This window comes from Mustela nigripes, chromosome 4 (assembly GCF_022355385.1).
Source record: "Mustela nigripes isolate SB6536 chromosome 4, MUSNIG.SB6536, whole genome shotgun sequence".
Lineage (NCBI taxonomy): Eukaryota > Metazoa > Chordata > Mammalia > Carnivora > Mustelidae > Mustela > Mustela nigripes.
Window position 1 is genome coordinate 105,248,889 of NC_081560.1, and position 27,450 is coordinate 105,276,338.

The window sequence follows — 27,450 nt, forward strand, 5'->3', positions numbered from 1 at the left end:
GAGAGAGCGAAAGCAATCATAGAGGCAGAGGGAGAGGCTGACTCGCTGTGGAGCGGACAGCCCGATGCATGGCTCGATCCCAGGACCACGAGCTCATGACCCATGCAGAAGGTAGACGCTCAACTGAATGAGGCACCCGGGTGCCCTGAGATTTAGCGGTTTTAAAATCTCCTGTAAAGCTGCAGAGGTTAAGTCTGAATGTTACATATTACATATATACATATAGTAAACATCAAGTAACACCACAAGCATTTAAAAAAAGGAAGTTTATTGGTCTTTAAATGGCTCAATTTTGCAAATAAACCAGTCGGGTAGTGGCATCAGCCTAAGACATGTGATGCATCTTTGTCAGTTGGCTTCATAGCACCTCAGTACCCAGGAGAGGAAAGGTCTAAAGCAAAGTCACAATGTTAGTGGTTAGGACCCCTGGTTAGATGAGACTGCAGTGAGTACACACGGAGATCGCTGGGCCCGCGGGGCGGCTGTCACACGGGTGACTTTAATTCTGCACATGGCATAGCCTATGAAAAATATGAAATGAAAGATGTACATCTCCAACCCTTTAAGGACCAATATTTAACAGGACAAGCCAGATGGAGTATCTAAAGAGCTGAGTTCCTAAAAAGCCTATTTTTGTTAACTTTACGTACACACCTGTTACCTGGAATGCCTGAACACATCTTGGACTTGTTGAAATTAGGACTGAGCCAAAAGAAAGACGAACTTTGTTGAATCAACTGTCTTAGACCCATTCCGAAGAAGAAACGAAAACTCTGGACAGCAGTGTATTTCCTGTTGAAATTATGTTCCCAGATAGCATGCTAGATTTCTTCCAGGGGACGCACCACACAACGGTGACACAAGCTCATGTCTGGCCTGCGTCTGCCACACACACTTCCTGCACTACACTCGGGGCTGACGGCCTGGTGTTAACGTCAGGACAGTGTGGCTCTGGTGTTCTTCGTGATGACTCCTGAAATCTCTCCCAGAGCCCAGCTGTCACCTCCTGAGCCCGGCTGGCCAGCACGCGCGCCTTCCCCAGGTGCTCCAGGGCAAAATGCGTTAGCACTAATGACGTTCTTCCCGTTCCAGAGAGACCAACAACTTAACACATGCTCACCACTTGCAGAAAGGGATTTCCGGGGACCGGCATTTTAAAGAAAAAGAGGGATCACTGAAACGTGACTGCGCTGAATCCTCACGGCCTCAAGGTAGCTTACAAGCATATGCTGGCCCTTTTTTGCAAACTACCTTACAGTTAGTCAAAAGTAATCGAGGTGCTCTGGAACCTCACTTTCAAGAACCAGAGTATGGCACACATTGTAAATTTGGACAGATCCTAGCAGACGGTTATTTTTTTTATGAATCTTCTATACAAAAGTTGTACTCCACACCAGGCAAATTTTCTCTCACCAGGACACGCGGGGTGATGGGCCCACGGCACCAGTGAGGACACACCCAGGATGATGTCACCGGGTATTTTTCGGTTTCTAAATTAAGGCATATTCAAAAATTTCCATGTACAAGTTTACACCACTTTTCCACGTTAATCACCAGGTAATTAATGCAGGTTCACAGATGAATCACTCTCAATTGAACTATATGCAACAATCATGCCAACAACTTTTCTTCTATATTTTGCATAACAATGGTTAAAAAAAGTGGTACAGTTTAACTACCATGTTCACAATTGTCATTTTTCAAGGCAGTAGAAGACCAAGACATTTTAAAATGATATAAAATTTCAGCTTTATAATAAACCAGAGGGAGTAGCCTTTCCTCCCATCCCCCTACCCCGTCTCAGCTCTAACAGTTCCAGAAAGACTGCTCTTGAAACACTAGCCCACACGCTACATTCAGGACCGCAATAAATGTAGGCAATTATGAAAGAAGTTGAACTTTGCTTCTTGGTGAAGCCACATTAATTTCTTTTTTTTAAAAGTGAATTTGACTTTCAGTGCAGTTCCAATTCATGCTTTTAGTGATACATAACAATTTCCAAATTGTTAAAGTAATTTCAGTCAATTGAGCCTTCAATGGCAATGCTTATAAATTATATTTATTAGTATGGTCAAGATAAGAAAGGAGTTTGGGCTTTGATTATAAAATGCAGCATCTTTCTCTGATTCTCTTGGCTAAACTTTTCCTCTTCTTTTTTCCATTCTTTTCTTTGCTGTCTTCCATCTTTCTGGCTCGAATTTCCCTCATCAGATCAAAAAATACCTAGAAAGAAGAAAACAGGGTAAATAAAGCCAACAGATAACGTGAGCTTGGTACTTCTTGGAACCACAGCAGTACTCCTTGGGAATGAACTAAGAGTAACTACTTAAGTGCTCTTGTTTAGGGAGTACAGGGAGAAGACAGCACAAAACCAAGGTCCCCTTCTCCAGGTATACTGAGAAGGCTGGGACATTTTCTGAGTTACACTTTTCGGTACAATTGTTCACATCATATAACCTAATTTTTCCATCCCAATTTTTAAGATAAAGAAGATAATAGCACTATAGATGACGTGGATTCTGTTGATACAATTAATGAATGTATTTCACCAATTTATATTTAAAGGTAATTTATGTTTAATAAAATTTATATTTAATAACTTATTTGTTTTCAGCTCCATTTTGAGAAACAAAGCTGAGGAAAATGAGTGCTTCCTTTATCGTTCTGATACGAGGTACTAAGAAAACAATTTTCTTTGTGGCAACATACTTGAGATTTTATCAATTCTGTCTCCTATCCAGAAACTGGCAAATGAGAGCTATTAGCACAATAACTAAAAAATTACTAGAACAACTCAAAAGTTAAATATTGCTGACAAATGCTAGAGGGCAGACAGACAAGGGTCTAAAAGGACACGGGCTCACATCGTACATAAGTAGTTCCAAGTATGCGTATGATGACCGGATGAAAAAATTTCAGGGTCTACACTCTAAAATTCTGAATTAAAAAAATTCAGTTATTACTTTGGTTTTGTTTATTTTTCTCATAAGCATGAAATAAGAAGTGACACCACACCGACATATTAAGAACTCAGCTGAATATAAAGATTTCAAAAATTCTAGTTGGCCTGTACATTGCGAAGGTGCAAAGTAAACAAATGTATGTTACGCAGTGGCCGGCGTGCCTCTAGCTCTCTGAAGGAAAGGCTAACTGAAAAAGCGAGGTGCTGTAAAGCTCATGCAGAGAGCTTCCTGCAGGAGTTACGTGGGTTTGCCTGCATGTGAAACAGAAACAACGGAAGGATAAACCAAACGCTGCTATTATTTTCAGGATGAAGGGAACAGGGGACACAGAACAGTGAGGCATCTGTGAATATACTTCATGGTACAACTTCAACTTTGGAACGGTAAATGTTTTACATATTAAAAAATGGAATTAAACACAAAAAAGCAGCTGCTGAAAACTGGAAATCAAACTAAAACACTTTAAGGCGAGCTACACAGAGAGTTGGTGACATAATCAAACAGAGGAGAGAATTCAAGAGACTTTAAAACACGGCACACAGAATATAAATCTCAGAATAGAAGCTAAGAATAAAAATAAAAAAAACTCAACAAATTAAAAAAAAAAGACAAATCTAGAACTTCACTTTGTAATTTAGCTGTTCACAGCAACGGTGGCATTGCTGACTTGGAACAATCTTGTACAGCGGGTTGCAGGACAGTGTAAGAGAGAAGATATGAACATAAAGTCAAAGAAGCAGAAAGTCCTGAATGCTAAAACTGAATTAGGAGTAACAGTATGCTCTCATGATTTGTTTTCTTTACTACATATTTCCCAGCACTTCAAGGGAGGCCACGAAGCAAAGACAAGGCAACAGCTGTGAGCACATCCATCCTCAGGCTATGGCTGCTAAATACCATTCCTCCCAGGGGAACCATGTTCCTTAGATAAATGGCTGATCCCTGATCTGGAGTAAGAAACAGAAAGTGAGTCAGAAAGCAAGGAAGCTATTAAAAAAAAAAAAAAAAAAAAGGCAAGGAAGTGATTAGAGACTAATGGCTTAAGTCAAAAGGACACAGGACCAACACACAAAGGGGTACAAATGGTTAGAAAAGGGAAAAACTGAGCAGAGAAAACCCACAGAGAATTCAGGAGACTGAAACAGACAGGTGACACAGACGCCAGAGGTCTCTGCCCCCAACTGATGCACCTCGGCTTCCCTGGGGTGATTTCGGAACACCTGCCCTTCGAGTCTACAGCTGGCCTGCCGAGGCAGGAAGCTTCCAAACTAGCTGCATGTAACATCAGAAAATGCCCCTGCAGCCTTCTGATGCAGATATATCACTATGGAATGCACTCCAGAAAAAGGTTCAATTTTTTTATTTATGTAAGTTCCATGCCAGGCACTTGATCTCACGACCCTGAAATCATGACCTGAGTGAAAGTCAAGAGGTGGATGCTCAACCGATTGTGCCACCCATGTGCCCGTTATAAAATTTAGAAAGCAAACTACAGAAATGCGTATCTACATACACAGAAATACCGTGTGTGTGTGTGTGTGTGTATACACACATGTATACATGCATTATGTATATACTGTATATATACACTATATATACATTATATATATATACATAAATATACTATATATGCACTGTAAAAGTCCTATGTATACAGGGGAAACACAAGCAAACACAAGTCTTCCCTTAGACTCTATATAGTCTTTAAATGCGGATAAACATCTGGAAAGACACCTGAGTTAGCAGTGGTTACCTCATCGGAAGGGGAGTGAAGTGGAATCTGGGTGAGGAGTGACTCCCTTTTCTCCTTACTACAAATTTTTCTTTATACAATAAGCATATATCCAGGTTTTTAATGAAAAAAAAAATTAAAAACACAGTACATTTCTACTAAAATTCTCTCCCCAACATAAACTTGGCTCTTTTCATGTAATAAATCATCCTGTTTTGACATCTACTTGCTCAACCTCTTCCTATTCCTTCAAGATGTTCCTTAAAAATTAGGAGCAACCTTGGAGTTACGCTTGAAGAGTGAGAGCGTTCAGCTGGAAGGCTGCTAACGAGGTTGTGAGGAAGAACCAGCACCCAGTGAGTCCGTGAGCAGGACTGCCAGGTGTCCTCTGTGACAGGCGTGGCCTCTGTGACGGGCAAGGCCCCTGCTCGACCACTCAGATGGTCATGAAGCTTTTCACAGAGTGGATTCAAAATCTGCCTCTTCGAAACTTCATCGCAATGGTCTATGTGGAAGCCAGAGGAGGGCACGGCATGAGCCCTTACTGTCTTGTAGGGGAGCTAGGATTTGTTTCCTGTGACAAAACAAGATACTTCCCAATATAATAGAAGGAGACACTCATGACCCCAGGAAACCTGTACGTGGCTCCCACAGAGGGTGACATACACCTGGGGGATACCTCAGGGGCTCCCACCATCGTGTGGAGTAGAAGAGGGAGATGACAGTGGGCTCCAGAGCCGGCCACACCCAGGGCCAGCAGCTGCCATCACAGGCCTTCTGAACTCAACTCAGGTATGTAATCTCTCCACATCTCAGTTTCCTTATCTCAAAAGTGAGCATGAAAAGAGTGCTTCTGCTTTACTTGGTTAAAGATGCATGGCTAATGCTGGCTATAGTGCCTGCATCTTATAAACACGACTGAATATGAGCTCTTTTAACTACTAACATCATTTCCTCAGCAGTTTCTATTAGTAGAAACTGAGTAAGTTGCAGCAAGTTACTTCTACGTAGCCACTGAGGTGTTTTATGCGGCACGGCACACGCACCGCTCAGGGTGTAGCAGCACACACAGTGAGAGCGTTAGCCGGAACTTCTACCCTGATGTACAAGCCGCCACATTTCATCTCGTTTTGCTTTGGAGAGGTGACCGTTGACTACAGACCACATGTTCCCACACCGGCCACAGCAATACTCCCCGCTTTCTTCGGGCATCTTGCCACTCTCCATCAAGAGGTGGAGTCGATTTCCCTCCCTTCTGACCCGGACTGGGACTCTGGGACTACTCTGGCCAAGAGAATGAAGTTGAAATTAAGGCTGTGTAACTTCCGTGGCCAGGCCAGAGAAGGTGATGTGGTTTCTGCCTGGTTCTTCTTCTCTTGTGACGCTGGCCCTTGGCACTTACCCTGCCTCCCTGCCAGAAGAAAGCCCAAAGGAGGACACCTGGAAGAGGTCACATGGTGCGGAACCGAGGCGTCCCTGGACAACAGCCAGCATGGACTGGCTGAATCAGACATGTGCGAATGGTATTTAGTACCTAAGCCGAGCCGCTTCCCGTTTTCGGACTTGAAGCTTTTCAGCGCAGGCACCAGACATGATGGAGCAGAGACAAACCATCTCCCCCGTGAGCTGTCCAGATTCTTGGCCCAGAGATTAAAGGAGCGTAAGAAATGGTTGTTTTCACCCATAAATTCTGGGGGTACAGTTTGTGTTACACAGCCAGAGCAAGCCCTATGCTTGACAATACAAGCATATGGCAAAAAAATTCACGCCAGCAGATGACAGCACAGGGACTGTTAGAATGACAGCTCTGTGGCTTGGATGGTTACTGGTCACCTCCTCTCACGACTTTCCTCAGTTTAAATAGGCTTTAGAGTATGCTCTATAGCCTGCTCAAGACGTCAATTAGTAGGAACCCCAAAACACACATAATGATAATATCCAATGTTGCCTCTCAAAACTCCAAACACATTGAACTTTAAGACATATTTTCATTACCAGTTTAAATACATTTGCCGTAGCTTTAGAGAAAACTGGTATACTAAGTAGAAATCTTGTAACACTCATTTTGTACAGATATCTTGGGCCTATGGGAATCTGACCACATGACCAAAAACACCTAATTGGCTTAAGACAGTATGACAACATTGTCATCAGGCCCACAGAAACTGAACAGAACAAATCTCTAATTTTTCTTTTTTTAAGGATCCCTAATTTTTTTTTCCACTTAATGATTTCTGGATCAGTGTTACAAATCTACAGGCACAAGCAGACCAGCTCACTTAAACTTGAGGCCACCTAGAAACGGTGTTACTTGAAGTATGGTCCCCCGGGCCACAGTCCGCACTGCAGGGGAGCTTAGTGGAAATGCAAATTCTCAAGTTCAACCCACAGCAAATGAATCAAAATCTCTGGGGGTCAGACGCAGGAATCTGTGTTCATGAAGTTTCACAGACGATTCTGCCCATTAGAGTTCAAGAGGCACTCGGTAGAGCCTAGATGCTTGGCGTCAGGCAAAGGCCCCACGTGGGGGCTCAGGGAGCCCATGCCTTGGCCCAGCGGACAGCCCCCCTGAACAATGAAGATGATGGTCTCCGGCAGCAGGATGAAATAATGCACCTGGGCCGGCTCCTAGAAAGGAGGCAAGGGTGTTTCTCACCTGGACTCAGAGAAGGGCCACCTGAACAAAGGGGGAAGATACAGAAGAGGACAGAGAGGAGAAAAGAGGTTGAGGGTGGGGAATGTAGGTGCAGTAAAAGATTTCAAAGTCCTCTGGCCTGCGGCTCCTTTGTCTTGGGAGTGAACCTACGTGGGGCCGGGGTGTCAGCTCGGACTTACGCCACGCCTTCTAAACTACCCAGCCCATCACGATAAGAAAAAAAAAATTTAAAAAGGGCAGGGATTCAGGTCAGAAATCCCATCAGTGCTAGAAAAAAAGTGGTGTTTCGTGTTTCCGAGGACAAGGTGAAGGAAGAAATTCCTAACAGGCCGTGTTTGAGCACTCAGGGCGGATGAGAATCAGCACATACTATATCACTATCTGCAAGTGTCACAAATCTCTAGACACAATGGAGCTGAGTTGGAGCAAATCAACTTGTTAACACGATGTAGCCATAAGGAGGGCCGCCCTTTACCTTGTCAACATTAGCTCGAGTTTTAGCAGATGTTTCCACATAGTTGACATTCCACTGGTCAGCTCTGGTTTTTGCCTCTTCTACGGAAACCTGCCTTTTATCTTCTAAATCTGATTTGTTACCAACCAGCAGAAATGGAACGTTCTCATCTTCTTTTACTCTTAGAATCTGCTCCCTGGATAAGAGGAAATGAGAAAGAAATATTAATATTACCCCCCTGTGTCTGACCAACAAAACAACAAACACCAGCTGCAATGAGCATTGATTCACAGGATTCTTTACAATAACAATGAGCTCATTCATTGCATGATGGGAAATGAGCATCACATCCTCCTCATTTTATCATCAATCACTTGCATTACATACTCACTTCTTGGATGAAGGAAGACTACACCAGAGAAGGGAGTATAAAATGGCAGTGGAGGTACAAAATGGAAGTGTCAGAAGCAACTTCCTCCTCTTGTTGCTTTTTTAAAAATAAACTTACGAGAAGGGTGGTTTTAGATGTGCAGAGAAGTTGTGAAGAGAGTACAGAGTTCCCATATTCTCTGCACCCAGTGTCCCCTACTGGTAACATCTTACGCTGGTGTGTGCATTTATCACAACTAATAAGCCAATCTTGATCTGTCTTTATTAACTGAAGTCCAAATCTTTTTTTTTTTTTTTTAAGATTTTATTTATTTATTTGACAGAGAGAGATGACAAGTAGGCAGAGAGGCAGGCAGAGAGAGAGAGGAGGAAGCAGGCTCCCCGCTGAGCAGAGAGCCCAATGCGGGACTCGATCCCAGGACCCTGAGACCATGACCTGAGCCGAAGGCAGCGGCTCAACCCACTGAGCCACCCAGGCGCCCCTGAAGTCCAAATCTTATTCAGATGTTCTTCGTTTTTACCTAATGTCCTTTTCCTGTCCCAGGATCCTGTCCAGGATCCCATGCAACATTTAGTCATCAGCTCTCCTTAGAGCGGCTCTGACAGTTCCTAGACTTGCCTTGTTTTTGATGACCCTGACAGTTCTGAGGCTTGCTGGTCAGCTCATTTGTAGAAAATCTCTCAACTGGGATTTGTCTGATGTTTTTCTCGTGTGATTAAACTGGGGTCATGGGATTTGGGGAGGAGGACCACAGAGGGAGAGAGTGCCATTCTTATTAACCTCATATCAATGGTCCCACTGAATGTTTTTAAAAGCCCCGCCCAGGCCAGACATCTCTTGAGTATAGATTTTGGTGTTCAGAGAGAAGTTATATGCCACCACCAATTTCATTTTATTTTTATTTTTTTTAGATTTTGTTTATTTATTTGACAGAGATCACAAGTAGCCAGAGAGGCAGGCAGAGAGAGACGAGGGGAAGCAGGCTCCCCGCTGAGCAGAGAGTCCGATGTGGGGTTCAATTCCAGGACCCTGGGATCATAATCTGAGCCAAAGGCAGAAGCTTTAACCCACTGAGCCATCCAGGCGCCCGGCCATCACCAATTTTAAAGGTATGATGGCTCTCTGTTCCTCCTAATCACGTGCCTCCAAGCAATGAGTACTTCTCTGCCCCATGTCTCCTCGTGTATAAAATGAGGCTCACAACAGAACAGTTGCTCAGAGGATGAAATGTAACTGGGTCTGACACACAGGAAATGTTCAACAAAGGCAAGCTGTTCTTAACGATTACTAGTACTCTACTGGAGAAAGACGTTTTCTTCTAAAATCATCATTCTCCTGCTACCCTTCTGATGCCTCTCCTTTGAAACAAAGAGACACTGAAACTACAGGAACGGTAATTTATTTTATTTTATTTTATTATTTATTTGACAGGCAGAGATCATAAGCAGGCAGAGTGGCAGGCAGAGAGAGAGGGAAGCAGGCTCCTTGCTGAGCAGAGGGCCCGACGCGGGACTCGATCCCAGGACCCTAGGATCATGACCTGAGCCGAAGGCAGAGGCTTTAACCCACTGAGCCACCCAGGCGCCCCAGGAACGGTAATTTAGACTAAAAGAAAATGAGAAAGTTAAAGGGGTGATTAGAATGGCAGGTCAGCTGAGGACACTGACTGCAGGGATCTATCACGATGTTTGAGATGGAACAGGCATCTTCGCCAGTCTTAACCTCAGATTTGTCTACACTGGGCTTCCTCGACAGTGTCGCCTGAATACCACTGCCGCCACCACCACCACCACCACCACGGCGAGCCATTTACTGAGTATTCCCCATGGGCCACGGGCTTTCAGTGCCACTAACTGCACACAATATGTTACGCACCGCAGAGAAAAAGCCGCTGCCACTTAACAACTGTAGGCTGTCCTCCTCCAGGACATGGCCCCGATTTTGAGAGATGATAAAATGCAAAAAATGTGTGTCTTCGAGTCTATGAAATTCTCTAGTATCTAGCGCATGTTGTTGATGCTCAGAGCAGTGCCTGGTGTGTGGTGAGTGCTACTGAGTACTGGGCAGGGTGACTTTTAGTATTCCTTCATTCACCTGATTGTTGAAGTCGTCAACACCTGAGCAGACTCCGTGTATGCGGGCAGCTCTCTGGACCCTAATTCCTAGTTTCTAGCATGAATGGATTATGGACTACACAGTCACCTCCATCTTTTGGGGATCCGTACTTACCTTAAGCACCCCATGGAGGAAGGAACGAGGTCACTGGGGCATAGTAACTGGGGGACACATGCTGAGCTGTACAGGACTGGAGGGCTGGGTGTTTCCCACCACGCACACGACCTCTTGCAAGGCGCGCGTCCACGCTCGCCATCACTACTGTCCCATTTCTGATGTGCTTGTGAAGAAGATACTGGCCAGCTATCATCTTTTTCCCGTAACAACAAATGTGCTGGTACCTTCTTAGCCAGCTTCTTCTGTGATCTAGTCTCAACTAAGATGTTCACGACAATAGACTTACCACCTGTCTCACTACCCGGCAGGGACCGACACTGGTTTTCAGGACTCTGGTACTCTGGTTGTATGTGTATAAGTATATACAGTCATTAGTTTATCTTTTAATAAACACCTACTAAGGCACTCTGAATCCCTCTTTCAGGAAGAACAACAGAGAAAGTGCAGTGATAGCATTAATCACTGTATCAGAAATGTGGCCACGGAAAGCCTGGACTTACTGGGTTCAGGGGTGAGAGGACAATATCCTTAAGTTAATTAGTTTGGTTTGAATGAGCTACTTTCCTGGATGTCAGAGAAAGGCAATGTTATGTCTACAATCTTCAGACACATTTTACTTTAAATAGAGTGTTAGAGGCTGTTATAGAATTTTGGAATAGCAAAGTACCTTCACAAACTGGTCCAATTTCTTCATTTTTGACATAAGAAAAGTGAGAACAAAAAAAGAGAGAGAGAGAGAGTGTGTTTCCTAACACTTGTATCAAATGTTTACTGAGCAGGCCCTGTATGATACACGCCAGGAACCGTGCAAAATACGGGCATTAGGGATACTTGGACAGGTGAGAAATGGGTCCTGCTCTCAAGAGTTTTCCCCTCCTCAGGAAAAATACAGGCACATCAAGCTGACTCTGAGAGTGTAGTAAGTGTGCTGGCGGCACTGTCACAAGCACTTTACCACATACAAAACTCCTACCTTAGAGAGGCCAACAAAGTTAATTTTATAAATTAATCTGCATTTTATTTCTTTATTTATTTAAGAGTGAGAGAGAGCACAAGCAGGGGGAGCAGCCGGCAGAGGGAGAAGCAAATTCCCCATGAGCAGGGAGCCCGATTACAGGGCTCGATCCCAGGACCCTGGGATCATGGTCTGAGCAGAAGTCAGACACTTAACCAACTGAGCCACCCAGGTGCCCCATTAATCTGCATTTTTTTTTTTAAAGAATTTTATTTATTTATTTGACAGATCACAAGGAGGCAGAGAGGCAGGCAGAGAGAGAGAGGGGGAAGCAGGCTCCCCGCTGAGCAGAGAGCCCGATGCGGGGCTCGATCCCAGGACCCTGAGATCATGACCTGAGCTGAAGGCAGTGGCTAAACCCACTGAGCCACCCAGGCGCCCCTTAATCTGCATTTTAAAAGTTTCTCAATGACATGTTTTTTTTGCAAAGAATGCTCTCTTAGATTCCTTTAAGTTCTTGAGACTTTCAAGTGTACATGAAAAGCAAGCTTTATATAGGCTGAGGTATACAAGCCCAGGTTCAGTTTTTGCTCAACCCCCGGAAAACTTTCCTCATCGGTGGAAATCCTTATTTTTCAGGCTCAGCTATCTCGTGAAGGCCTCTGGGCTTCTCTCCCCTCCTGGGTCCCTGCAATGATCACTGCCCACATCTCCTACATTGTCACCAACTTGCTCTTGGTTTCACCCCTTTTTCAACTAGGCTGTATGAATCTCGAAAATAGAGGATACACTATGTGTTCCTTTTGTGTCCCTCATACCAAGGCAAACTCGTAACACAGAAATAAAAAAGATATAATTAAAGAATACTTTTGGGGATACCTGGGTGGCTCGGTGGGTTGAGTGTCTGTTGGTTTTGGCTCAGGTCATGAACCTGGGGTGGTGGGACTGAGCCCTGCATCTGGCTCTGCACTGAGCCTGCTTGGGATCTCTCCCTCTCCCTGCTCACTCTCTATAAAATAAATAAATAAAATCTTTACCCCCCCAAAGAATACTTTTGATGATGCATATAGGATATGAGACTACTCAAGAACTTATTTATGCTGTAGATCTCTCAGAACTTCTCTCCCCTTCACCAGCCAGCCCCCTGCAAACCAAATGGCTGACAGATTTTGATTAAGCAAATAGTAAATAAGATATAAAAAATATGTAACACAACCTCGTATGCCAATCTATAGTATTTTTATTTCTATTAAACAAATCAGCGTGTGCTGTCTGGCATCTGTGTCGTGAGGAGGATGGCGCTGAGCCCACTGAGCATTACACAGGCGCGGGACACCGGTGACCAACACTGAAAGATCTAAAATCTGGGGCAGAGCTCCATGACATGAGCCAATGTCAACTCTGATGGCAGCAACAATATTCTATTCCAGAAAGAAATACTGCAGTAACAGGTACTGAGGCTGTCACAGTGACACGCCCCAGTGCAGGCGGCACGGGGACAGCGGTAAGACAGCAGAAAGGTGTACGGGTTATCTGAGTGTCCGTACACCGGGGACGGGGTCATAGACTTTCATCGAAGAGGGAGTAAACACGATCACAGCAGAGCGAAAGACTGACAAATAACCACCTCTAGCTGTCCGCCTGTTTCGGGGGAAGACACTACTGTGCACAAAGTGCGAAGGCCTCAGTTCCCGCCATACCTGAAGTCGGCTGTGGCTGCAAAGGATTCCATTTCTGTAATAGAGAAGACACAGAGGAAGCCCTCCCCGCTCCGAAAGTAGTTGTCTCTAATTGCAGCATAATCCTCCTGCCCAGCTGTATCCAAGATATCGATCTGCACTTCCTCCCCATCCAGCACTACCTTCTTCCGATAGCTGTCTGCTTTGGTAGGCTCATAGTCCTCCACAAACTAGAAAAGATGAGATACAGATTCATGTGAAGTTGCCAAAACAGTACAGAGAGGTCCCATGCACTCTTCCTTCCATGTTCCTCAATGGTTAACACTACGTTAATTCACATTTTCATGTTAGATAATTCAGTGGCTTCTACTTTTGCAAAAAGCAAGGGTTTAAGGAGTACATCTAGAGTGTTTACAGCTTGAGAGCCAGGCCTTTTTCTTCCTGAAAACACCGTAACTGCAAAAACGATTATACATCTGTTCAATCAAATATCTAAAAACTCCTTTCAGTGTGACTATAAATAAAAATTTTCATGCCGGAATTGTGGAAATCACTTGAAAGTGAGTCAATATTGAGGTGAGCACTGAAAGCTATTATGAGATCTCTTCTCTAAAATGAACCAAGTTAATAAAGTGGCTTATACTACTCAGTATAATGGCAAAGCACAGACTTTTGAGATCGTTCTCTAAATGTCTGCTTTTTAAAATAATAAAATTAAACAACTTTATGTTCCCACATCTATCTTCAACTCTGTAAATCTCACCTTGGTATTTTTGATCAGTGTATCACTGTTAGCATGTGTCTATGTATACATACATACTTTTGCAGGTTTTTTTTTATTAGCTCCTATTGATATTTTCAATATCTGATATTTTCTTGTTTATTTGCTCAATATCTATATCCCCCTACGAGAATACAACCCTGAGAGGAGGGACCTTGACTATTCTACTCATCACTGTAGCTTCCAGAGCTTAGAACAGTGCCTGGTACACAGAAGATATTCAATACATAATTATTTAAAAAATGAACACAGTGTATTTGTAACTATAAAGGCTACAGAACATTCTATATTTTCATGCTTATTTTTAGAAGTATTCAGTATTTATGAAGATTTAACAAATATAAATATTCAGATATCATATCAGATACTACTGTGAATATTACTATTGTTGAATACTAAGTGAAAGCTTAACCATTTATCAAATGTCAGGTATATGACTAGTCCTACCTTTGACCTCCTCCTTACTGTTAAGGGGCTGGATTTAGCTATTAGTTTGAAAGACTAGCTATTAAAATGAATAGTATAGAAAACAGATTGAACAGATAAATCAGCAAGTTCAACTTCTTTGTTATGGTCCCCAATGAGCAAGATAACAGCTGGATTTAAGCTGTTTGTGGGTGTGACAGACGCTATGAGCAGCATCTGGGGGGTAAAGACCTGCAGGGTCTGCTGTTAGAGGGGACTAGGCTTCGGGCTCTGTTTCTCAATGGAGATCACTCCTCTGGGGCAGGTTGAGAAACCTCTCTGAGGTTCTGTTTTCTCATCTGTAAAATGGGGATACTACCACACCGTGCAGGGTTGTTATGAGGATTAAGTAAGAAAGAGAAACATATAACCTTGCTGCTCTGGAAGGAAGAGTTGAGGATAAATGCTTCAACTGGATTTTCAACTCTTAAATCATTTAAGCTTGATAAGAATCTTCTAGGGAAAGAATATACTGCTGTATGTGGGCTGAGACCTTAACTCTGAGGCAGTCAAGTCTGATATACATACAGGCACACAAATCTGTAGCCTTCTCAGAATTATGTTTTAGGGACACAGCCTTTACCTAATGGTGAGTGTAGTGCCATGCCAAATACTACAACTAATTTTTCCACTATTATTAGAATTGTTTTATTAGTATTACTATTATTATCACAGGACACCTTATTACGTCAACTTTAAGTCTCAATTAGGTACTATATCTACCAGTTCCATTAATTCAAGATGGGAACCTCCATTAAACACTTAAAACGAAAAAGCCAAAGTTAGATCGCTTTAAAGGAGGTACTGCTTCCAGGTTTGATTTGTTTTTAAAATATAATGTTTTCAAGCCTCTTGAGTTATTGACTTATTAAATCAGGATGTGTATAAATGTTGGCTCTGAACTGAAAAATGGGAAAATAAAAAGTTCAGTAGCTTTCAAGGATTCAGGGATATACTTAAAATAGCACCAAAACGAAGCCATAGATATCCTCTCTAAACCCAAAGTTTGCTATCCATTATAAAACGGGCACTCACCTCATCGTACATGAACTGTAGGGTCAGAGCAGACTTGCCCACACCACCACTGCCCACCATGATGACTTTGTGTAGGGCCAAAGAATTCTGACCCTTGGGCTTGTTTGCAGCCATCTTGTGTCACAGAGTTTGTAGCAAAGGAGTAAGAAGAATCTAGAAAGGATGAAAAAATAAGCAAAGTTCAGTACATTCTTCTTCAGAATTGCAAGTGTAGGGAAGAGATATGGTGTCCTTGGGCTTCAAGATACTAGTTTTCATTTTCATGAAATCACTGTGGTGATTTGAAACAGATGGCAAATGAAGTATGCTCATTTAGAGGAAGAAGCACTTATCAGGGAACACCATGACAATACAACAAGTATTATGAGTCAAGGGCATTTCTCCTAGAACAGCTCATTTTTAGTAATGAGCTGCGACCCACAATGAAAATTTCCCAGTGCAACCACATGCTGACAATAATGGAGTACTGCAGGTATTAGAGCATAATCACAGACTATGAAAACATGCCAAACAATCACTTTGTTCTCATGTTAACCTTTACTGACAATAATTAGAAGAGATGTTTCTTCTAATTCTAGTAAGAAATAACTGACTCCCCTCCCATCCTGCCTGCAAAAAAAAAAAAAAAAAAAAAAAAAACGGTTGCCAACTGAAAGGCTTACTCCCTATCAGTTTATAAATGAAGGAATCTCATCCCAGTAACTTGGTAGCAGAATTACAGATAGACTCCGATACTGTGTATCACACCTCCCAAGGGATGCCATGGAGTAGATGTAATTTACATAGCTGGATCCAGCGTGCCCCGCTTTCTCCAGAACATGCATTTGTGTACTACCTGTCCGTCTGTGCTCAGGGTGGGAGGACCAGGTTCCTCCAGAAGCTGGCTGCTGCTCTATGCTAATGGCACCCAGCACCCGGCCTTAGAGAAAGAGGCCATGAGGTCACAACCAACAGCCTGTGTGCAGCCCAAGCCAGAAGCCTTTTTGTTTTTCAGTGTTCCAGGGGACTGCTGCTACCCTTCCTTCTCAGCGTCCTCTGACTGCTTTTGGTTACCATACGGCTTTCCCAAATTGCAGCTTGCAGGGCCACACCGCCTCCTGCCTGCCTTCCCGTTCCGTGCCAGTGTCCCCCACCTCGGCTGCACCAGATCCCCACTGGCCTCCCTCGGTTCTTCAGGTATCCTGGCTCTCGCCATGCAGTATCCTGCGTCTGGATTCCAGTTGGGGTCTCAGCCTTACCTGAAACTCTCAGCTCTCCCCTGCCCTGTGTTCTCCTACAGCATCTGTGATACTTTCCCTCATAACCATTATTCCTGGTTGAAACTGCCTGAATGTGTTAGCTGCTTCTTCGGGGTCTTCTTCCCTAATACACCAGAAACAACTCGAGTGCTGGGAGCCATGTTTACCTGCCTTACTCTACACCCGACATGAGTAATACAATTTGGCAAAATCAGCCATTTGGTACAAACATGTTTAATGAACAAATAAATGTTCTCAGACTGACAACTGTGGGGAGTGATTTAGACGGTACTGGTATAAAGTGGTCATTGCTACTAGAGATCCGACCACAAGTCTGGGCAAGGCCAGTCCGCTGGGGGTCTGTGCCTCATCCACTGGCTTACAGGCACCCAAGAGTTGGGCAATTCTCAGCTGCATCCAGAAATCACACCCATATGACTATTTGCCCAAACAGAAAAGTCTTTCTTTTCTTTCTTTTTTTTTTTTTTTAAAAGATTTGTTTATTTATTGTACAGGGACGGAGAAAGAAAGAGTGCGCAAGTGAGTGGGGAGGAGGGGCAGAAGGAGAGACTCCATGCTGAGTGCAGAACCCCACAAGGGGCTCAGTCTCAGACCCACAAGGTCATGACCGGAGCCAAAACCAAGTCCCACACTTGAGCCACCCATGAGCTCCCTCAAACAGAAAAGTCTTAAGGAGAAAAACAAAACAAAACAAAACAAAACACAACCTCCCATAATCTTACTATCCATTTAACAACATGAACATGTTGTACTTTGAGACTGGTTTCAAACTGTATGGAGCATACCTTGAGCTGACACTGTATATGCAATTTCTGATCCTGTTCTTAGTGTGTATCACAAACATTTTAGCAGAAGCAATTTGCACTGCAAAGTGTCCTGTAAAGAATCCATACTTGGAGGCTAGCAATTGGATCAACTCAACAAACAAGAATTGAGTCCCCCCCTTTTCTGGGTACTAAGGACATGATCATTAGAGTGTGAATGACTATCATTCCTCAGAAACAGTGAAAAATAACAGCATATTGCAGATAAGGAACTAAAAGCCTGAAGTCTTCCCAGCCTACGCAGTTTATGGAACACAATGCTGTTGGTGTTCCTAGGTGAATCAGGAAATGACTTCTTACCATTATGATCCTTACTTGCTGGTAGATGTAATCACTTCATGACTATCTAACTACTGTCTTATTTTTAAAACAGTTAAGTCTACTCTACGAGCTATGTGTGTGTGTGTTTTGAAAGCAAAACATTCAGCAGCTATAGCAACTGGGTTAGAACACTTTTCCTTCCAGAGCAATTTAAAATACTGTTTAAATATTTGTAAATACGTAATTTAAATAACTACATTGTATTTATTTAAAAAATACACATATGTAAAATTTAAATATTATAAAATAATTGTGATGTAGATGTAAAAAAAGCAGATTCCCAAAGACATTCTTCCAAAGTGCAATCAATCCCTAATAACTAGGAGCTGCACGTCTCATACGTTCAAGAGGCTATGCAGGATGAGAAGCTTCCACCGAGGAGACACTCCGCTCTCCCCAGTTCAAAAACTTGGCATTCCACAATTTAGCTCCCAATCCCTAGCCCAGATGTTGTTTTGATGGTAAAAAGCTGAAGCCCTTGCCTACCTAGAACTTATAACAAACACATATGCAAATAAGAAAATTCCACAGTGCTGAGTGCAACACAGAAGATGACGGGTACGGGGCTAGTTTAACCAGGACAGTCAAGGATGACTCCTTTGAGGAGATGGCATTTGAGCTGAGACCTGAATTTTAAGAGAGAACCAGACAGCTCTGAGGGAAGAGCATTCCAGACAAATGACAAATGCAAAGACCTAAAATGGGAGAGTGGTACATTTTAGGGACCAAGTAAAGTCCAGAAGGGATGGAGCCTTGGGAGTAAGAGTGGGGAGGGTAACAGGAGGTGAGACAGAGAGGTAAAAGAGGCCAATGAGAAAAGCCTTGAAGGCCATGGAAAAATGTTGGGAGTTTACTTTTAATTGTAATGGGAAGCCCTGGAGAGTTTTTAAGCAAGACAGTGACATAACTTCACTTCTATCTTTAAAAAGATCAGCCTGGCGGGTGTGTGCAGAGTGGCTGGTAGAGGTGCAAGGGTGGAGAGCACAGGGGGCTGCCTTCCCTGCAGGAGAGGTCAGAGGCTTGGCCTACGGCAGCTGCGGCCCAACTGGTAATACTACTGGTCCCCCTAACTAGTACTTGCATAACTATCAATACTATCTGTACTGGGGACAACAATGACAAATCTTTACTGAGTACTCACTAGTGTCAGCACTGCTCGGAGCACCGCAGACGTATCAGTTCAGTTGGGTACCACAGATTATAAATGAACAGTCCTGTGAGATGTGCAGCATCTTAATTTCATTTGAAAGCTGAAGAATCTGGATAACAGAACTTGACTCACTCAAGGCCGAGTCAGGACTCAAACTGAGGCAACCTGGCTCTCCCAACTACTATGCTATGTGCATACTTCTGGAGAAACAGCTGACATGGGGGAAAAGCGGAGGCAGGGAGGGTAAGTGTATCTTCTAAAAATACTGAATGGGTGGTGGTACCACTAGCTAACACGGAAAAAGGAAGGAAGAGGTCTGGGAAAGCAATCCTAAGCTTTGCTTGTGTATTAGATATCCAGTTGGGAACTGAAAAGGACATTGGATGTTCTGGTCTGGAATTCAGGAGTGAGGGTAGAGATGGCACAAAAATTTGAAAGTTAGTTTATGGACGCATTTAAAATTTTTATTTATTTATTTATTTGAGAGAGAGAGAGAAAGCACATGCATGCATGAGTTGGGAGGGCAGAGAGAGAAGGAGAATCTCAAGCAGACTCCCCACTGAGTGCAGAGCCTAATGTGGGGCTCGATCTCACAACTCTGAGCTGAAGGCAGAGGCTTAACCAACTGAGCCACCCAGGTGCCTCAGTTTACAGATGTATTTAAAGTCACAAAACTAAATGAACTCACTTGGAGATTGAGCCCCATATCTGGTTCTGTGCTGGGCATTGAGCCTGCTTAAGGTTTTCTCCCTCTCCCTCCAACCCTCACCACCAGCCCCTATATTCTCTCTTTTAAAACAAATGAAGACATGGGGCACCTGGGTGGCTCAGTGGGTTAAGCCTCTGCCTTCGGCTCAGGTCATGATCTCAGGGTCCTGGGATCGAGCCCCACATCGGGCTCTCAGCTCAGCGGGGAGCCTGCTTCCCCTTCTCTCTCTCTGCCTGCCTCTCTGCCTACTTGTGATCTCTCTGTCAAAGAAATAAATAAAATCTTTAAAAAAAAAAAAATGAAGACAGCACTTACTGTGATGAGCACTGAGTAATCTACAGAATTGTTGAACCATTATATTGTACACCTGAAACTAATGTAACACTGTATGTTAATTGTACTTCAAAAATAAAAAAAAAAAAACAGAAATTAATGACATAGAAGAGAGGGTACTTCTCATGCAGGAGGGCCATCTCTTTCTTTGTAACAGGCGAGTTAAAGCGAAGATCAGGGGTCCAGGTGAAGGTTGCAGAGAGATTTGATCATTTCTCTAACTACATCTATATTTCCTCCATGAAATATGATCACAGAGCAATTCAGTGAGTGAGTTGTAATTCAAAGGCAAAGCCTGTCTAGATAGATCAATGGAAGAGAATATACAGCCATAAATCTGACTACATACTATGGTTTAGTGCATAATTTGAAACAGAGGTGTGGAAGGAAGCATGGAGGATAATTTAATAAGTGGTACTGGGACAACTGGTGAGCCTTCTGGAAAAAAATAAAGTTAGATCTCTTCTCACACCAATATAAACTACCTGGATCAAAGATTTGGATGATAAATTAAAATCACAACAGCACTGGGGCACCTGGGTAGCTCTGTTGGTTAAGTGTCTGACTCTTGATTTCAGCTCAAGTCACAATCTTAGGGTTGTGCAATGGGCTCCTCTCTCAAAGGGGTGTCTGCTTGAGATTTGCTCGCCCTTTGCCCCTCCCCCCACTCATGTGTGCACACTCACTCTCTCAGATAAATAAATAAATCTTAAAAAAAAATCACAAAAGCATCAGGGGGGAAAAAACTCTGGAAGAATCATTTGATAATCTCAGAATGGGAAAGGCATGAAGTATTACATAACACTCATCATCAAATAACTGACAAATTTTACTACTCAAAACAATTTCTACCTGACAAAATCAACGAGTAAAGAGATAAAGATAAAACCGAGGAAAATATTTGCAATTCATTTCAAAGAGATAATTTCCCTTATATAAAATGTTACTATAAATAACAATCATAGGAGAATGGACAAAAGATATGAACAGTCACAGAAAAGAAAATGTAAATGGCTCTGATATGCTCAACTTTGCTGATAAGAAAAATACAAATAAATTACATTGGGACACCATTGTTTTACCCATCACGCTGATAACAATATGTTTGCAAAACTCAGCAAACTATAGCCCCTTGGCCTCCTATTTGAGCACAACTGTTTTATGTTTTTGAAGGATTGTAAACAAAACAAATCAAACAAAACCAAACCAAGAATATACAACAGAGAATGCATGTGAGCCACAAGTCTAAAATGTTTACTTCTGGCCTTTACAGTTTATCTACCCCTGGTGGAAAGAAACGGGCACATCCACTCACTGCAGCGGGAGTGCAAGCTGGAAATATGGAATAACCCCAACCACAAAACACAAGGATGCTCTTTACCCAGTGATAGGGAGGGAGCTCCGACACATTGTTAAACTGAAAAAAACGAGAGGTAGAACAATGTATGAACCGCATACACAGATGAGGAAGAGGCTTATTTAGGAATTCACTTGTTTACTGTATCTGGAACAATATAAAATAATGGTAACACAGGCTGCCTGTGAGGACAGAAATGAAATCACTAGTGGACTGGAGTGTGACAATGGGTTTTTACTGCACACCATTTTTTGCATTTTGATTTCTGTATCGTGCATATACAACTTGTTTTAAACAAAGAATTAAAATTAGTCACAAAATAAAATAATAATATACGTTTGTTTATTGCTCGCATTCACTTGGCAAAAGTACAATTAAGTACCTTATTGGAACTTTCATCCAAACTAGGAATTGGAGGACTGAACCTACATTTTAGTTAAGATATGACATCTCCATGTGTATGCATGGAGATGTCGTATCTTTCCCCCTCAACGACTCAGCTCATGAGAAAGACATTCCTGGATTTCAAATGGTTTGGTTTATTTGGTTTCTCAATTATCTTCTACTTTTTACTGTTCAATTTTTAATAAGGAATGTCCTAGAATAATACTATAGAATCTATTGGTTATGGGTAGGCTTCAAGTTTTCAACCTACTGTTTTTCTCTGCTTCATTCAGAAACTAGACACCTATACCATGCTCAAAAAGACTTGTGTCATATACAAATCCCCTGACTTTCCCTTCTTCTCTGCCTTCCTCCATTCACAAAGGCACTGTTTTTCCGGGCTGGGGCTGTGGAGTTGAACCCCACAGGCGGAAGCCTGGCTGCTGAGGTTTAGTGGATGGGTAGCCACACTGCATGGGCTTCCTGCGGCTGCTGTAACAAATCACCACAAACCTACAGGGGCTTCAAACAATACACATTGATTGTCTTATGGTTCTGATTGCCAGAAATCCAGAATGAGTCTTAAGGTTCAATCAAGGTGTCAGCTGGGCAGATTCCTTTTGGAGGCTCCAGGGGAGAATCTTTTCCTTGCTTTTTCCAGCTTTTAGAGACTGACTTTCCTTGGCTCTTAAACAGCCTTAAATCCCTTTGCAAAAAGACTTAAATCCCCTGGCTGCATCACACAATCTCTGTTTCTGTGGTCATATTGCATTCTCCTCTACTGTAGTCAACCCCCTCGCCCCCACCTCTCTCATAAAAGGACACATGATTACATTTAAGGTCCACCCAGATTGTCCAGAATAAGCATCCCATCTTAAGATCCTTAACTTAATCACACCTGTAAACTCACTTTTGTCACAGAAGTAACATTCACAGATTCCAGGGATTAGGTCATGGATGTTGTGGGCCATTACTCAGTTTACCACATACAGAAAGGGAAAGAGATTCAGACTACAAATCTTCAATCCAAATAGTAAACTCTCTATTTTAAACTTTAAGAAACTTTCTAACAAACGATCAATCTAGTTCTGCAATACTGAGATCAAACAGTCCCTGCCCACCCTAAACAAAAATCCCAACAATCTTCATATTTCCAGAGTTCATTATTGTCTTTAGACTTTCCTAATAAAGGTACTTACTATTAGGCTTTAGTCTAACAAAAATACTAGCTGTAAAAGCTCCTAATGAGAGACTCTTTGTAATAAAGAGGTTAAATGAAGCATTCACCTGCCCTCCAATTTCAATAGTGCATTAAAGGTTTATGATCATTCAAGTTCAGTTCCTATAGGCAAATCAGTGACTAATTCTCAAAATGTAAGGTACTTCATACAAACAACTTACCCACGACATTCCCTATCTGCATTAAGAGTATCTGCTCAAGGGTGCCTGGGTGGCTTAGTGGGTTAAGCCTCTGCCTTCAGCTCAGGTCATGATCCCTGGGTCTTGGGATCGAGCCCCGCATCGGGCTCTCTGCTCAGTGGAGAGCCTGTTTCCTTCTCTCTGCCTGCCTCTCTGCCTATTTGTGATCTCTGTCTGTCAAATAAATACATAACACCTTTTAGGGGGAAAAAAAAAAGAATATCTGCTCAATAAAACACAAAACCAAAACAAAACCAACCCAGGAATTTAGTATAAAATCAACAATTTTATTTTTATTTTTAAGATTTTATCCATTTATTTGACAGACAGAGATCCCAAGTAGGCAGAGAGGCAGGCAGAGACAGAGGAGCAAAGAGCCCGATGTGGGGCTCAATCCCAAGACCCTGGGATCATGACCTGAGCAGAAGGCAGAGGCTTTAACCCACTGAGTTACCCAGGCGCCCTAAAAATCAACAATTTTAGAAGAGTTAAGGGTATACTTGACCACAGAAATGAGACACACTATTGTTTTTGAAAGGGCTTTAAGACTATTTAGCCACAAATAATATCCCTGGTATAATATCACTGGTATAATTTTTCCAGCAATTTAAACAGGTATTATCAATACTATTTACTGTTCCAGAAAAAGCTTCCACATTCTCTTCAGAGACCAGCTTAACACCAATGATATCCTAACAAAGAGAGACTAGAGGAATTGTAGATTGACTGACCTATTATGTGAACACGGTGCAAAAACTCTAAATAAAAAAAATGTTACCACATAGAATCTAGCACATTAAAAGAATAAGCTAAAGTGACCAAATAAACCAATGAGACCAACCAGATATTGCAAGAACAGCTTTATATTTTAGGACGTCACTATAATTCCTCATATTAACAGTTGAAAAAAATCATATTAGTACCTTCACAGGATCTAGAATATTTGATAAAATTCAAAATCCACTACTTATAAAAACACTTAATAAAGCAGAAATTTATTAGTACTCACACAGTAGAGAAACTGGTGACCTTAAAACCAAAACCCTAAAAATCTCATTGTGCTTCATGATAAAATAAAAGCATTCCCACTAACGTTTTTGTCAGGAATAAGACAAGAATGCCCACTACCATCACTCCTTTAGCACTGTTCTGGAAATAGCATCTGATGACATCAGAAAGAGAAGTAAGGAGCAAATGATCATTATTAACTGATAATATAATTTCATATTTAGGCCAAAGGAATCAACTGAAAAATTGCTATTACAAGAAAATTTCAGAGAGTACGTGGTTCTACTAACAAATATATAAAACATAAATTTCTATGTTATATAAAACATAAATTTCTTTTCAAATAACCAGTTAGCATGTATAATGAAAGAAGGGGCCAAAGCAATTAAATGGGAGAAATGACCATCTTTTCAACAAATAGTCCTGGAACAACTCTATAAATCTTGGGAGAAAAGAACCTCTATGCATTTCTCACACTATACCAAAAAACTAATTTGTATGTATGACAGGCCAAACGTAAAGTGAACATATAAAGTTTTCAGAAAACAGGAAAATACGTTTGACCCTGAAGGAGAAAAAGATTTCTTAGAGAGGACACAAAACATATGAAGTACAAAAGAAAAAACTGAAAAATTGGGCCTATCAAAACTAACATCTTTTGCTCATCAGAAGAGATTGTTAAGAAAACTAAATGGTAAGCCACAGCCTGCGAAAAACATATTCACAACATATATGTCTGTCAAAGGACTTGCATCCAGAATATACAAGTAACTCCAACAAAGTAATGGAAAAAATATAAGCAACCCAATAAAAACTGGGCATAGTACTTGACCTTCATAAACAATTCATAAAAGATACTTCTTTGGCCAAAAAGTTCATCAAAAATTGTTCAACGTTGCATTTACTGCATTTGTTACAAGATACTGCCCTGGAGAAAAGCTGCAATGGTAGCGAAGCAAGAAGTGGTCATTCTCTGGAAGTTACTAAAAAGAAGACTGTGAGGCTTGTGGTCATTTTGAAAAATGGCAATTTCTCCAAAAGCTAAGTAAAACACATACATACCCTGTGACCCCTAAGTTCTACTTGTATGCTTTACCCTAGTGATATACGTCCACAAAAAGACTTGTAAAAGAATGTTCGTAGTTTCTTTAACTTTTTCTTTAAAGGCAGTTTGGTTTACATACAATAAAATCATCCCCACTTTTTCTTTTAAGGATTTTATTTATTTATTTGAGAGAGAGAGAGAGACTGTGAAAGAGGGAACACAAGCAGGGGAAGTGGGAGAGGAAGAAGCAGGCTTCCCGCTGAGCAGGGAGCTGATGTGGGGTTTGATCCCAGGATCCTGGGATCATGACTTGAGCAGAAGGTAGAAGCTTAATGACTAAGCCACCCAGGTGCCCTGAAATCACCCTTTTAGTGAATTTTGATAAAAGTATAGAGTCACATAACTACCACTACAGTCAAGAAACCTAACATTTCCATTCCCCCCTCAAAGTTCCTCTTACCCCTTTGCGGTCAATCTTACCCCATGACCCCATCCCCTGGCAACCACTGATCCAACTTTAGTTCCTATCACCTTTCCAGAATGTTATATTAATGGTCCATATTGAATGTAACCTTTTGTACCTAGTTTCTTTTACCTAGCTATGGCTTTTGAGATATATCCATATTGTTACATGTAGCAGTAGTGCATACATCTTTCTGTAATGTTGGATGGTATTCAGCTGTTTGCAAATAGCACAATTTGTTTATCCATTCACATTTATTTGGGTTATTTCCACTTAAGATGTTAAGGATAAAGAAATTATAAACATTCACATACAAGTCTTATGTGTGTGTTTATAGATAAATAAGTAAATTCCTACCTCTCTTGGGTAAATACCTAGGAATGGGATTGCTAAACTGCATGGTGTGTTTAAATATGTTTTCCAAGTGGCTGTACCCTTCTGCATTTCCACTAAGATACATAAGATTTCTATTGCTTTCTGTCTGGGTACTGTTAGTCTAATAGATGAGTACTAGTATTTCACTGTGGTTGTAACTTGCATTTCCCTAATAGCTAATCATGTTAAGCATCTTTTCATGCGGTTGTCTACCATCTATGTTATTGGTGTTCAAATCTTTTGCCCATTTATGAAAATTGGGTTTTGTTTTTTCAGGGAGTTTTAAGAGTTCTTTATATTTTCTGGAACAAAATCCTTTACCAGAAAATATTTTCTCCCAGTCTGTGGCTTATCTTTTCATTTTCCTTACATGTTTTTTGAAGAGGAGCAGCTTTTAATTTTGACAAAGTCTAAGTCATCATTTTTTTGTTTCATATTTTTGGAATTCCAATTAATCTTTGACAAATATTAAATGATAAAGAAACTACTGTTTTGAATATTTATAAACAAAACCTTATTAATTTATCACTGTTAAAAAGAGAAGGTGGAAGGAAGTCCAGGTGAAACATGACATTAGTAGTAATTGTCACCCTAAACTCTTAAGAGGTCTTCCTCCACTTTAAAGTATACAATCAAGGTCTACATGAGCAACATTCAAAGTCAGAAAGTTTAATTTTTGAGGCACTATTTTATTTTTGAAATGTAACAACATAATATTTTCTAATTATTCAAGCTGCACTAAGGAGAGTACAAAATCATAATAAAGACTGAACTAAAGAAAGCAATACTGTTTTAAAGGCACAGTGGCTGGAAACCACTTAAAGATGTCCTAACATTTTGCTTTGTCTGAATAATAACACTTATTTATATGACTTGCCAAACATGTCAGATATCAAAGCACAGACTTAAAATCACAAAGGCTTGAATTATTTTATCTCCTTGGGTCTCCGCCTATTTGTAAAGCCAAGGTTAATGTGAATAAAATAGCACTGTAAGATGTCTGATAGAGTAAGCATGGATAATATAAACATTCAACTTTTAAGCATCTTTTCAGAAGATCCAACCTTTCTCTGCAGCAAATATTCAGCCACCAGTGAAGAAAAATTACTAATATCAGCACAAAAGTAAAGCCCTTGCCTCAGTTAAAACTAACAAAATTTCTCTAGAACAAAGGAGGAACTGAGAGCTGAGACTTAAAAGACAAAGCACTAGCCAACCAGAGGTAAACCCGGGAGGGAAAGAGTGAGATGAAGCCAGAAGTAAAAAGGGCCAGGAATAGAACCTTATGTACCAGGAATTTAGATTTTTGTCTTCAGAGCAGTGGAGACCCACCGGGAGTTCCAAAGAGAGAGACTATGACTCAGAGGCTGGCAGAACGGCTGGAAGGCTAGAGGGCCACGTGGACTTGAATGTGGACCAGGGAGAAGGTGTGGATGGATTCAAGAGATACTCAACCAGTC

The 27,450-nt window shown here is 41.7% G+C and overlaps 1 protein-coding gene across 2 annotated transcripts in view; it reads right to left on the minus strand.

Moving 5' to 3' along the window:
* Nucleotides 1-249: 249 nt before the first annotated feature.
* The window catches only part of RALA (RAS like proto-oncogene A), a 77,735-nt gene continuing 50,534 nt past the window's right edge, over nucleotides 250-27,450 (minus strand). Inside the window, exons 2-5 of one of the 2 annotated variants that reach the window (XM_059397241.1) lie at nucleotides 15,344-15,496; nucleotides 13,084-13,292; nucleotides 7,827-8,001; nucleotides 250-2,223 (exon numbers count right to left, since the gene is read on the minus strand). In XM_059397241.1, the coding sequence (XP_059253224.1) occupies nucleotides 2,101-2,223; nucleotides 7,827-8,001; nucleotides 13,084-13,292; nucleotides 15,344-15,457 (621 nt within the window). In that variant the 5' untranslated portion in view covers nucleotides 15,458-15,496 and the 3' untranslated portion in view covers nucleotides 250-2,100. Of the gene's footprint in view, nucleotides 2,224-7,826; nucleotides 8,002-13,083; nucleotides 13,293-15,343; nucleotides 15,497-27,450 lie in introns of those variants that run through there. The other variant, XM_059397240.1, reaches the window with a different exon arrangement.